Genomic DNA, 13761 nt, shown 5'->3' with positions numbered 1-13761 from the left:
CCATGCAAACCAGACTCGTGCTCCTTCGGTACAGGGACTGGATGGCCCTTAGCAAAGGGCCACCCACCCCATACTCCCGGAGCACCCCCCACAGGATGCCCCTGGGGACACGGTCGTAAGCCTTCTCCAAATCCACAAAACACATGTGGACTGGTTGGGTGAACCAGAACATATGGTCGCAGGTCAAATGATACGACTACAAAGTCAATCATTGACCTGCAACCTAGGCTGTCCTGGTGCCACGTGCACCGATGGACATCCTTATGCGCGAACATGGTGTTAGTTATGGCCAAACTGCGACCTGCACAGAAGTCCAATAACTGAACACCACTCGGGTTCAGATCGGGCAGGCCGTTCCTCCCAGTCACGCCCCTCCAGGTCCTGCTGTCATTGCCCACGTGAGCGATGAAGTCCCCCAGCAGAACAATGGAGTCCCCGGTCAGGGCACTGTCCAGCACCCGTTCCAGGGACTCCAAAAAGGGCGGGTACTCTGAACTGCTGTTCGGCGCATAAGCGCAGACAACAGTCAGGACCCGTTCCCCAACCTGAAGGCGCAGGGACGCAACCCTTTTGTCCACTGGGGTGAACCCCAATGTACAGGCAGAGAGTCTGGGGGCTATCAAAAAACCTACCCCGGCCCTCCGCCTCTCACCCAGAGCAACTCCAGCAAAGGAGAGAGTCCAACCCCTTTCAAGGACTTCGATTCCAAAGCCGGAACTATGTGTCGAGGTGAGGCCGGTGAGCGCTCAACGTCTTCCACAAGCTCCGGCTCCTTCCCCGCCAGAGAGGTGACATTCCATGTCCCAAGAGCCAACTTCGGTAGCCGAGGATCGGACCGCCAAGGCCCCTGTCTTGGTCTGCTGCCCGATCCACACTGCACCGAATCCTTCTGGATCCCTCTGCGGGTGGTGGGCCTGAAGGGGGACAAGCCCATGTAGCCGGTTCGGGCTGGGCCCAGCCGGACTCCATGGGCAAAGGCCCGGCCATCAGGCGCTCACCCACGGGCCCCAGCCCCAGGCCTGGCTCCAGGGTGGGGCCCTGGTAACCCTCCAGGCCGGGTACGCTAACTCTTTATTTTTCATCATGAAGGGTCTTCTGACCCTTGCAAAAATAGGTTTTTATTCCTGCTATTGTGCTTCAGTAACTTTTGTATGAATTTAATGGCCAGTGGAGCCATGTATTCAGGTGTTTGCAATTAGATAAGTAGGACAGGGCCTTTGTTTTAAAATGAGGTTTGGATTGAGTCTAGGAAATGACACCTATCTTGTGAGCCATTCAGTTTTAGCCTTGAGCTCTTACATTGGGTTGGAAACCTGCAGTATTGAATCAATAACAAACAATATATTTTTGCTTTAATCCTTTATTCCTTTAAAAATGTATAAAGTAAGGAAGTATGAGTTTTAATTGTATTTTATTCTCCTATAGACCAACATCACAACATTTCGGGAGGGCACATGCCCGGAGCCCATTGAATTGGGAGTGGACACTTTTCAGTGCCCATTGTGCCAGACGGTAGGGCCATACCACGCCCTAATTCCCCATTTACAAGGCCACCAGTGGTCAGTTGTTAAATATAGAGGTAAGTCCAACCACGAGTATTGATAAGATTTTGTTAATACCAGTGCCATTATCGATTCCCCTTATTGATCTGATTCTTCTGTCAATTATGTTATTGATTTATGGTCAGTATTCTGTGCGGGGAAACTTAACTGTTCTATTGTCACTGTTAATCTTTTGGCTTGCTTTATACAGTCTGGAGGCTGCACTGCCCTGCACTTGAGCTCTTCCTTTGATGATCAGCATCAGATGATTTTGGTTCAAATTTCAATTTGTTGTTGATTTTCAACTGGAAGTGGTTCTCAATTTCCCATCCCTAGTTGTTATGCTGCTCGATAATTAGAGATTACCATGTAGCACGATAATACTTTTAATTGGTATCATATGTCCCCAAGCTCATCAATTACTCTCATCACTGCCCAGGCATCTGATCATGAACAAAAAAGGCAGAACTCAACTGTGGGGCAGTGCAGCCTCCAGACTGTCTATAGCAAGCTAAATGATCAACAGTGACAATAAAAGAACAGTTAAGTTCTTGGACAATGTGAAACAAATGAAGGTAAGGGGTGTTCTTTTAGCAACTGTCTAATGGGAGGCCAACAGTCTCATATATTGAAAAGTCATCATTTAAAGGGTGCTCTGTGCCAGATGTATCCAACTGCATACATTGATATTTCTTAAATTAGCAAAGCTAAGGAGTCCATGTGTTTTTTATCTGGTTGTTCCTTCTCTAGGTAATGCTGCTAATCCATGCGTGATATCGCCATCCTACCACAAATGGGCACCTTGGATTGGACCACGCACAAGGGCAAGCAACTTGTTATTAAACACAGAATACCAGAAGGGTCAAGGCAGCAAGCGGGCAAACCCTGCAGATGAAGCCGAAATGGATATATCCGCGGACAGATTGATCAACGAAAAAACGAACTTGAAGGTGAGATTAGCAGTGATGCTTTGGATTACAGCCCGCAATGTACAGCGTAATTACTCCAGAGTCAGGGTGTAATGTTTTGTACTAATGGTGTATCTGTACAGTACATACCAATACGTATATGTAGGTACAGGGGAACAAGATGTAAAGTTATGGAATAAAGGGATAACAATTCAGGAACTTACAAGGTACTTGTACTGTAGTCATTTTTTAACTACCGGGTACCTATTTTATCATTACAGTGTATGTACGACCTACTGAGCAATAATCTGGCACTTTGGGAGGTATTAGGAATAATTTATCCTGTAGTAACTACCAGGTACGTATTCTATAACTAAGGGGTATGCAGGCTGTAATCCAAAGCATTACCAGATTAGTTTCTAGATTTTACCCTGAAATGGTCACATTTATTACGTGCATATTTGTGCATAACAAAAAACGCTTGAGTATAAGCAATACTTTGAATGTAATTTATGCTAGCATCTTTGCATTAAAGCTTATGTGGCTGTTCAAATATTTGCCCATGTTTTTACAGGTTGACGCGGTACGAAACCTGGTCAAACAGTGTGGCCTTGAGTCAACGGGTTCCAAAATGGATCTTGTCATCAGGTTGAAAGACCAGATGAAAAGCTGCAGTGCTTTTGACAAGGTCTTTCAAAAAGTATTGGGTGCATCTGGTAAGTTTATCAAAACACAAAAATACAAATCTGAGATTTTTGCTGACAATTATTATTATTAAGCATCTTTAACGCTATCGAAGTGAAACATGATTTAAACCAAACACTTCTAAATATTTTTCCATCTCATATTTTTTTTCTTTCTTTGTTTCTTTTTAACGTGGCTGGGCAGTGATAATGTGCCCCTGTGGAATCATTAATTCTATCAAGTTCAGTGTGAGGCTGAAAGTCCACGGGACTACTGTGATATGTTGCTATCATTTAAGCACTTTCCTAATGTAGTCATATATGATTTTGCAAGAGGTTTGGCCACGCACACAAACCTGCGTGAACCAGTAAAAATCCCCTTTAGGCCAAATGAAGGCAGACTTGCTGATGCCATGCCAGAAAACCTTCAGTCTGCACAGAAAGGTGATCTGAAAGTAAACCTGCCATGGCTGAAGGTTAAAAAGGAGCATGCAGACAGCAACGCACACCCCTCTACAGGTTCAGCTGAACACTATGCTCTCTATGACATTTTCCACAAGGCTAACACCAGTGATGCAAAAGACTGCTTGAGGAAAATTGCTTTGGTACCCGAACTTCATGGCTGGGTGAATTCTCAGGTAGCAGAGCAGTTGTTCTCCAAAATGAGAAGGAATAACTACTTTTTAAATATGATGTCTCCGGGGAGCCATATTTATCTCATGCGCTCTATCATTCATCATCACAACACCATGTTGAATGAGAAGACCCTGGCTGACATTCATAAAATCTCATCAGCAGACATCACACTGGATTCATCTGGAAAGGCCATAATGGGTGTGTATGTATTTTTGGAATGCCATCTATATAATTGGTTTTGTTAGACAAACATGTCACGTGAACAAGGCATGATGATGTTATACCTTTTACTACAGTGCAATTGTTCAGGGAAATGTGAGGCCATGACAATCATTTCATGGCTAAAGTCCTGCAGAGCCTCATGGAGTGTAAAGGGTCGTCATCCGCTTCAGGAGCAGCTGGTAAACAGGTATTTCTGCATACTGTCATTATTGTTAACAACTTTTTTTTTGATAAATTGTTAATGTCCATGCTTTTTTTTGGTTTTCCTGTTTATTTATACCTGTTACCCTAGATCAATTATGTCCTTGATGTTACAAGACCTGGAAATGAGCTCATCATCAAAGACGGACCAACTTGCCTTTCCAGAAGTGACATCTTGACCATGGGACTTCAGAGAGAAATGGACGCAATGGTACTTGACAACTGTACATTTTACTGATGAAAGCATGTTTTCGTGTTTTCAAAATCATTAAGAATTCATAGTATGATGCTGTTTGTAAACTACATCAACAGGTAGGAATGGGTGCCTCAGGCTTGTCCGGGAGATGGCAAATATGCAGGTTGGTTTAAAAAAAACATATATATATATGTAAGACATTTAATACTGACCAAGATTAAGTGACTAGATGAAAAGGGAATTTCTAGGCTTGCATGCATTACATAGATGTATTGATAGGTGATATTGAGCCATATGCTTTACTATTTTCTGGCACTTACAAAATCTTGGTATGCTTTCAATCTACAGGGAAGGGATGTTTTTGTTGCAGATCTACATGTCACCCCAACATGGCTCCCTCCCACCAACTGCGATCCCCTGCTCCATTTCCCAGTAATTAAACAACATAAATAGTCATTTTGTGAAAAGTTTTTGCTGGTCCTAAATACTATGCATCAAGGATAATTTAATGCAAGGATAATTCAAACACTAAGCTAAATAAAATGTCTCTTAGCCTTGCAACACTATTATGTCTAACAAATCACCACTCAATATCATGTACTCCCTCATCATGCATAACTGATTTTAACCTTTTTTTCAAGTGTTAATAAAGCAGCACATTTTTTTTAACAGAAAGATGCTGACCAGAAAGATGCCCTCATCATCCCTCTGTGGATTCCAGGGCATTTTCTTCTGAATGTAAGGACATTATACCATTTGAGATACTGCATACAGAACATCATTTTGTGAGTGGCATACAATCAACACAACATGTGAAGACATATGTCGTGGATGATGATGTCTGTGTTTTAACCTTCAAGTCATTTGTGAGTTTGCTGTGGCTTTTTGCTTATTGTACAGACTGTGTATTTTCTATAGGTAATGAGGGTACTCCAGAAAGAAATTTTCTTTCTGGATTCCCATTATTTCAGAAGAGCAGATGGTTTCTGCAGTCAGGCCTACAGGAATCTGTTGAGGTTGCTAGTGTTGTGTGTTCTGGCAGTCACGTTACCCTGACCTGCCAATGTTTCGAAAAATTTCCAAACATGCAAGTTCAATCAGGAGGTAATGTGACAATAAATGCACCAAGCACTGAAAGATTGTTATAGGGTCAGACAAGATTTGCTTCTAGAGAGCTAGAAATGGACTCAAATAGACAAATTGTCAGTGCAATCAAAAGGAAAGGGGGACAGAAAGAAATCCTCCTTGTTGAACTTTAGGAAATGATCAATATTTACCTATTTGTGTGGTCCAGTTCTTGGACATGTTCCCTCTTCTGTGGATTACAGATTTTGATACTGTTCATATTGTGACATACCATCAGTTTTTGTTTTTTCTCCCCAACAGAATCATAGCAGTGTATACTTTTTATGTTTTACATTGCTGCGTTTTTGTTACTCAGAGGTGTTGCACAGCAGATTGCTATGGGAGCCTGGATGGAGAAGACTGCTCTGGATTTGGAGGTATTGCCTGCAATATCACTATCAAATTGATTTGTAATTATCTACTGTTCGTTAACTGTAACTGTCCGTCATACAGGGTGTTCCTAAGCAGACACATGGAAATGATTATGGTGTCTTCATGATAATGGTGAGTGAGGGTAATGCCATATAAAGTAATGTGGCACATGATTGTTTTTTTTTTTCTTTCTTTTTTTTGATAATTATTTTTAATTGGAGCTTTAAGCCAAGAATTATTTCACTCTTAAGTCAATTCTTAGGAGTAATTCTGAGAAGCTTGATAAATACGGGCCCAGATAAATACCAAATTTTGTTCCAGCTACAGAAGCTGGAAGTAGTGATTTAACAATACATTGCATGATATGTAGTATTTTCCATGGCTCCAATACAATTCAAGGACGATGTTTGGCTCATGTAGAGCAATACAACACATTTCAATGACTTGAAATCAATACAGTAACTTTTTTTTTGAAAAAAATTTAAACCAGTGTTACTATGAAGTAAATAAATGGATTGTGGACGGTGCTCTGTTTTCTATCTATGCAGTATGTCATGTCTTTTGTAATATACAATTTATTGTAATGACAACAATATTCTCATCTACACTACATATTTCAGTGGAAATGTGTGCCCACTTTTTCACTGAGTAGTCAGCTGTCAGTTATTACCTTTGTCTTACATGTATTGATTTATATAATTAATCATCACTACAGTATGCCTGGTACATTGCCATGGATGCTTGCTTTCCTTATCAAGTAACTGTGCTCTTTATTAGGATGACATGTGTCTCCTGAGAAGATGGTGGTGTATTGTCCTATTAGAAAACCTTGGGCTGGAAGGGTACGCTGCAGGGCTTCCTGAAAGATAACTCGATTTTTAATTTAATTATTAAAAACACTTTATGGTAACACTTATCTCTTGATTCTGGGTCATGAAAATGTATGTTAATTACAGGTACGGAAGGAAGTCTGCCCATTTTACAGAAGAAGGAAAGGCAACCCTTCGTGACAATGTACCACCGGTATTCAGGATCACACGAAAAAGAAAACACGAAAGCAGCACCATGGTCAGTGAAGACCTGACACAGTATCCATCACTCCTGCCTGTTTGAAAATAGGTCACCACTCAAACAGCTATTAAACGAACATTTATAGCACACGATGCAATATGTTTTGGATGGTACTGTGTTATTATACAGTTACATTCAAAATTATTGCACCCCCATTGCAGAATCGGTGTATTAGTAAAATTAACAAACTTTCAGCAGTTGGCAATAAACAAATCAAACATGAACAATTTAAATGGATTCAAGAATACATCTGTCATTTTTGCAATAAATGTATTTGTATGTCACTCAGGCACATTTCTGTCATGCACTTAAACGTCACTGTTGACAAATCTCTAGCCAGTACAGTTATTTGAAGTGATATCTAAAGCACACCTGATATAACTATTGAAGCTAAATTGCATCAGGTGTACAACACCAGTTTTGCAAATGTGTACTCTTATGAGGGTTTCCATTGAGGGGATTGAATGATTTTGAGACAGCAGTAGTCATAAAACGTGGGATTTTGTGTCAAATTTTGAAAAATCCACAATTATCATTTGTTGTCTTGAGCTTTTCCAATGTTTTTTGGTTGATTTGTTTATTGTAACAAGCAGAAAGATTGTACATTTTGTCAATAAACCTAATTTGCAATGGGGGTGCAATAATTTTATGTGCAAATGTCAATCCTCCCTGGATCCCCATAAAACAAACTGACACAATTATGGTTTGCTTTCTGCAGAGTCCACAGGACACCGACCCTGCCACCGACCACATTTACAGTAAGAGGCCTTACAGCATTCCACCCAGAGAGCAGGTTAATGTGAGTGAAGATTATTGCATGAGAACAACATATCCAGTGTTTACAGCTGTGCACTAAGTCATGTCTTTGTGTGTCTTGATTAAGGACAATAATGACAGCATGGACCAACATGATGTGGTCACCACAACCAGAGACGTTGGGATCCTGAGTGAAGACGCATCTTTCGACAGGCTTGTGGTAAGGACGTGCAAAGGATCAAGAAACAGCAAATCTCATTTAATATACTTAACCAGAATAATTACGTTTAACATCTGAATGCTGTTTAATCAAATTTTAGGAAAGGGCTCAGCAAGCTGAACACCATAGAAGAGTCACTAGTGACCTTCTTGTAACGTTCATCACTCAGGATAACAGCCTACTCCAACATCTTGAAGTGAGTTTGAAAATGAAATTTGAGTCACATACTGTAACTAATTTTGGTCAAAACATGATAAATGAATGATTTAAGTGAAACATTTTCTGTTAGCCTAGTGTTTGTACATTTATTTTGAGCATCCTCCCAAAATACACACATATATATATATATATATATATATATATATGTTTACAGGTGGTCATCGCAGGAAAACTTACATCCTCCTGGGCAACATCAAAGGGCAGGGTGATAATTTTCTTTGAGGAGGATGAGCAGCTGGACAGAGTGCTGGGCTTCTTGACAAGCCTGGTTGAAGCACAGACAACCAGATGTCACAATCAAGTGGCATTTGTTATGGATGTGCTTCTGCCAGAGGTAAATTATGAAACTTTTTTATTTATCATATTAACATATTTTGTATTATTACTATTATTATTATTATTATTATTGTCAGTCTTTAACTTATGGTTAATATCTTGTTAACTGCAACATGACAGACTACTTTAATGTCTAAATGAAAGATGTCCTTTTGTTCACCTCATGACACAGGCAACAGTCCACGCCCTTTCAACTGTCCATGCATTTTCCATTGACAGAGCCATGGAAATGTATAAATGTGGACTGCAGTATGACTTGAGGTATGCTACATACATAAGGAGAGTGCTAATACCTACAGTATATGTATTGTTTTTTACATTGTTTATGACAGCCTCTCAGTGTGAATTTCCTTTTACTAATTGCTATTTTCTTCTATTTTGTCTCATCAGTGAGAAACGGCTGTTGGCTCATTACATGGAAAAAAAACATGAGCAAGGAGGCACTACAGCAACTACAAAAATATGCTGAAAAACTCAGAAGAGCGCTGGACTCTGAGGAGTTTTTGAAGAGGCTGTAGTATCTATGTATGTAGGATGAATAAAAAAAAAAGTCTAAAGTCTAGAATCATAAATATGTTGTGGAGGTGAGTGTGGTCGGGGCAAAGCTGCAGGAGAGAGAGAGGTGGAGAGCGCTCAGGAGAGCAGAGCCAGGTGAGTGATTGACAGAGCTGACACCCACTTACTAATCACTCACTCCCTTTAAATGCAGTAGCGGCTGGACCTCAGATGGCAGAGGCATGAGAGATGCACTGGAGAGCAGACTGAAAGCAGGGGAGCAGTACGGGAGCAGGAGAACAGGAGGAAAAGACGAGACGCACGAGCCGCGTTCAGCCCCAGGCTGCATGATTGTGTGGTGGGGTTAAAAAAAATAAAAGAACCCTAAACTCCAGTACTGTGTGTGTGTGTTTGGCTCATACGTTAAGAACTCACGGTAGCCTGGAAGAGGGTTACATATGTGAAATGAGAATGTTTTTTTTATTGACAATAAAAGTTGTTGCTGGCTGTTTCATTTGTCTCAACTTTTGTGTTTTAAGGTACATATTTTAATGACTTGTGTATGGTCATATTTATAAATAAATAAATACATTTTATTTGTGTCAAAGGGCCAGCAATCTTTTCTGTTAACCAATAAGAAATCATCACCTTAGAGTGATATTTATGGCATCTGATGTGGTAGGCCAAGCTCTGTGACAGTGTGGCTCTTAGAAAAACGGCCGGTGGAAACAACCTATTTTAACTGAAATAACTACTACTAATTATTATTATTGTAAATATTTTATTTTATTGAGTTTAAAATAACCTTGTGCACATACATTAGTCACTTATATTAAAAAAAATTAAAAGATGCATGCACCAGATTTAGCAGTCCTATATAATCTTTTTAATTACATTACTTTCTATTTTTGTATTAATTTATTGTTTCAAGCGCATTGTTTGCATTGAAAGGCATTTAATATTGTGAATCAACCGTTAAAGTTGTTAAAATTGCTCCCATTATTGCTTTGTTTCCTTTCTGTTTGCTTTCTAAGTGCTCTGGGCCTCCACAGCCACCGTAGTGTTGTATGGGCGTGTTTTGTAAGGGGCGTGGTTTGTAACGGCTCTGGCTTTGCTCTGGCTGCAGCTAGACCCTACTCAAGCGCAGCGCACCTAAATTCTCGCGCGAGCCGGAGCACTTCCGTTCACATCAGACGTGCATTTCTCCACGCTGGTCGACAAGCGGTTCCGCTCCCAGCTGTTGTCTCCGTCACCCGGCTTGACACATTGGCTCGCGGCTCGTGCAGAAAATAGACCAGACGCCGAAACGACGGAGCCATGGAGCTGCGCGGCGCAGCGCAGCCGGTGTGGATGACACAATCGGTTAACACGTGCACCGAAAGGAAACTGGCTTCGCTTCGAGGCACAGTCAATGGCACACACTTTTTAATTTGATGTGCAATAAATACTGCATACTAAATGCATTGCAGTGTAACCGCCTTATTATTTAGCCTTCTGGTACTCATTTCAACAATTAAAACTGCTAATTTTTTCATTGTCCTCAATGGTAAACAGAATCATTTATTGAATATCAAAGAAACGACATTTTCAGAAGTTTCCTTCATCAGGTTTAAAATACAAGGCAAGAAATGACGACAATTATACGCACACCCTGCGAAGGAACCTTGTTCCTTGGGCCGATACACTGATGAAAAAAATCTCCCTATTTTTCACAACCCAATGTTGGCAAGTCAATCAATCAATCAATTCAATTAATTAATTCAAGTATGCTATATCCTGTATAACTGACCTATATGGAAAGCATCAGGAGGAGAGGTGTGTGTGTGGAGGAGAGGGAGATGCTGGAAGAGAAATAGTGTGTGTTGTTAGATACTGTTAATGGCCCAGTTGAAATAGTAGCCTAATTGAATAGCCCTGCTGTAGTTTGTTTGTTAGCAACACATCAAAAATAATTGTAAGCTGGTCTTGTTCAGTGAATCAGTTTATCATGTACACTCAAAAAATATTTAGGCCTAATATTTAAGATAGTTTGCTTATAAATACATGAACCTGGTTGTTCTATATTTAAAACACATTGGGTTTATTAGTGCTATTAAATAAATCATATTATTACTTATTATACTCATTATTATTACTTGAGCTTGTTTTATTTATTAATTTCAGAGATAGTTATACATCGTTAGTCCTTAAATTCATTATGAACGTGGACTTAAGATCATTGTTTTATTTTATGGCCTTGCTGCCCTGGCTTTTGGCCTTTGTACCCTCAAAAAATTGACAACATGAAAGGCCAAGTGGCCTTGCCCCTAAAATGACGAAATTCCAGGCCTGCCGAACACACTCCTCGACTGAGCATTGAGCAGCAGTGATTATGGCCTAATTATTGAGATTGTAATTAACTGGAGACAAAACTTTTTTCTACTACATGTAGATCATAAACCCATGGATATAAAAATGACTCATTGGATTCCGTTGAGAAACATAAATGTTATAGTGCTTTTTTCATTTTATTTGGGGCTCACACCACTGTTCCTCTCTGCCACTAGGTCGGCACCAATAATACAATATACAATATTACATGAGCGGGTGTGCTTAAGCATCATTTGTGGCATGACACTGATACGGCCCGTACGAGGTCCGCTAATGTAATATTGCAAGAACAGAAATTTAATAAGTACTGACAACAAAAACTAAAACGAAATCTCTGTTCATTATTAAGTGACGAGTAAAAACGTGACGAAAAATCTGACGCTGGCTGGCCGGACAATCTGGATTACAACCATACTCAATGCCTTGATTGTTTTCCTTTTTAACCAATTAATTATCTAAACTCAAATTCAAACTCTCAGTCTATTTTTCTGATTGGATGACCTCCCCCCGCCCTCCACGCGGTGGCAGTGCACGTCCAGTTTTGCCACACACAAGCCTTGGCTCCACAGCGGGAAGCTGGGAACAACAACGCCTGTGAAACTCTGTAAAAGTACACCAAAGCATACATTTTCGTTTCCAAATATTTATTTGAAAACAAAACCATTCATGCGGTCAATAAAAAAACATTTTGTTAATAATAAAAAACAAATGTAATCTCAACAGTGACCGCGCCAGCCGGCAGGACTGCAGCTGAACCAACCGCTTCCAATATTCATTCATTCATTCATTTAATCGTGTGTTCTGTGTGTGTGTGTGTGTGTGTGTGTGTGTGTGTGTGTGTGTGTGTGTGTGTGTGTTAATATTAGGGTTGAGAACAATTAACCGATACGACCGGATATCCAGTTTGACAAGCGAGAGATACGGCTACGTCGGTAGCAGCCTCCTCAATCGATACAAATCAGCCATGAATCCTTAGAGGAATTGATTGTAGAGTCATGGATCGGGTATCGCGAGACTAGCCATCGGTTGACTGGCTTTAACAGTTTGCATCTCTTAAACAACGCGAGAGCCTGTGGCATGCTCTGTAGCAGGCATTACTGACAACGATAATGGATGTAAACATCAGCGCCAGCTTGACCGGTGAAGATGAGGAACAGAAGCTAATGCTGGTTGGATAAACCAGGGAGCAGCCAAGCTGCAGCAGAAACTAAAGGCGAATCCTGCCGGTTGTGGGTTGAACGGGGGTCACAGACACAGACAGAAATACGTATTCCTGTCAAATATGGCGGTGCATGATAACGGCTTACCAGCCGGCGACTGACAAGCCCGGCTCCAGGTCCAATAAGTCTTCGTCGGTGTCATGACTGCCCAGAAATACCAGCCAAGCCCTGGCAGCACACAGGTATGTGACGTGTCAGAGGAGAAACACATTTCCACAAAACTCCGCACGCTTTAGGGACGTTACTTGTTCTTTACTTGTCAGAGGAGGAGGGTGGCTGGTTGATTTTTATTTTATTTATTTATTTTATTTTGATCTCCCCCCTTATGTTAATTACTTATTGATGCTGTTTTTGAAGTATGAATAAGTCAATAAGTAATTTATTCCATTGAAATATCATTGATGTATTATAGAAAAGTGATTTATCTTTTTATAAATGACAAACACAGAGTGTAGCAAACACAGAGAAATAGTCTGACATGCTGTCAGTGATAAGCTGCTAGTCATCACAGTCCATGATATCAGTCAGATTCTGCCCCTACATTGCATGTTATTATTTTATTCTGCTTTATGTTTATATTGTACAGCGTTATAATAAACTTTATTCCAGACTCAAGTCCATATAAGATACATACAAAAACACAGACAATACCATTAAAACAACACAACAAGTAGGTTTAAAACACTTAAATTTTACTTAAAGTTCACTTCACTTAAAGTTTAAAACTTCTTCTCATTTTTATATTGATCCCATCCAACAATTGATGTTCATTCAGCAAGTCTTTTTTTGGGTCCATGTCTAAAAATAAATACATTTGACATGTGATTTTGTTGTTTGTCTTTTTATTTTATTTTTGCCAGTGCCATACAGCAACAATGCTTGGGGATGTGATCTTTTACAAATTTGAAAATACTGTAAGAATGTCACTTTCATAGAATTGGCTTCTTTATTTTATAATGTATGATTAATGTCTACATCAACAAATGTTAACCATAGAATCGTATCGTACCTACACTGTATCGAATCCTATTGAATCGTTCTGTATTAAAAATATATCGTTTTTGAATCGTATCGTAACCCATGTATCTAGATATGTATCAAATCGTCTATCACAGAGAGATTCCCAACCCTAGTTAGTATGTCAGAGTATCAATAAAAAAAAAAGTTTCCACTAATTATTTCGGTGTTTA

The 13761-nt window shown here is 40.0% G+C and overlaps 1 protein-coding gene across 1 annotated transcript in view; it reads left to right on the top strand.

Annotated features, from left to right (window-relative positions):
* Positions 1 to 9493, top strand: part of LOC125905439 (uncharacterized) — a 33750-nt gene extending 24257 nt beyond the window's left edge. Inside the window, exons 2-21 of the mRNA XM_049603377.1 lie at positions 1426 to 1579; positions 2292 to 2491; positions 3024 to 3165; positions 3693 to 3770; positions 3897 to 3966; positions 4065 to 4177; positions 4283 to 4402; positions 4504 to 4550; positions 4736 to 4819; positions 5060 to 5125; positions 5829 to 5889; positions 5966 to 6016; positions 6662 to 6726; positions 6841 to 6952; positions 7674 to 7754; positions 7839 to 7931; positions 8032 to 8127; positions 8305 to 8484; positions 8659 to 8747; positions 8877 to 9493. Coding sequence (XP_049459334.1) covers positions 5851 to 5889; positions 5966 to 6016; positions 6662 to 6726; positions 6841 to 6952; positions 7674 to 7754; positions 7839 to 7931; positions 8032 to 8127; positions 8305 to 8484; positions 8659 to 8747; positions 8877 to 8955 — 885 coding nt within the window. The 5' untranslated portion in view covers positions 1426 to 1579; positions 2292 to 2491; positions 3024 to 3165; ... (6 more) ...; positions 5060 to 5125; positions 5829 to 5850 and the 3' untranslated portion in view covers positions 8956 to 9493. The remainder of the gene's footprint in view (positions 1 to 1425; positions 1580 to 2291; positions 2492 to 3023; positions 3166 to 3692; positions 3771 to 3896; positions 3967 to 4064; positions 4178 to 4282; positions 4403 to 4503; positions 4551 to 4735; positions 4820 to 5059; positions 5126 to 5828; positions 5890 to 5965; positions 6017 to 6661; positions 6727 to 6840; positions 6953 to 7673; positions 7755 to 7838; positions 7932 to 8031; positions 8128 to 8304; positions 8485 to 8658; positions 8748 to 8876) is intronic.
* Positions 9494 to 13761: the final 4268 nt, after the last annotated feature.

The sequence above is a fragment of the Epinephelus fuscoguttatus genome, linkage group LG2 (genome assembly GCF_011397635.1).
Source record: "Epinephelus fuscoguttatus linkage group LG2, E.fuscoguttatus.final_Chr_v1".
Lineage (NCBI taxonomy): Eukaryota > Metazoa > Chordata > Actinopteri > Perciformes > Serranidae > Epinephelus > Epinephelus fuscoguttatus.
Note: the sequence above shows the minus strand (reverse complement) of the source record. Positions and strands in the feature narration are given on the sequence as shown.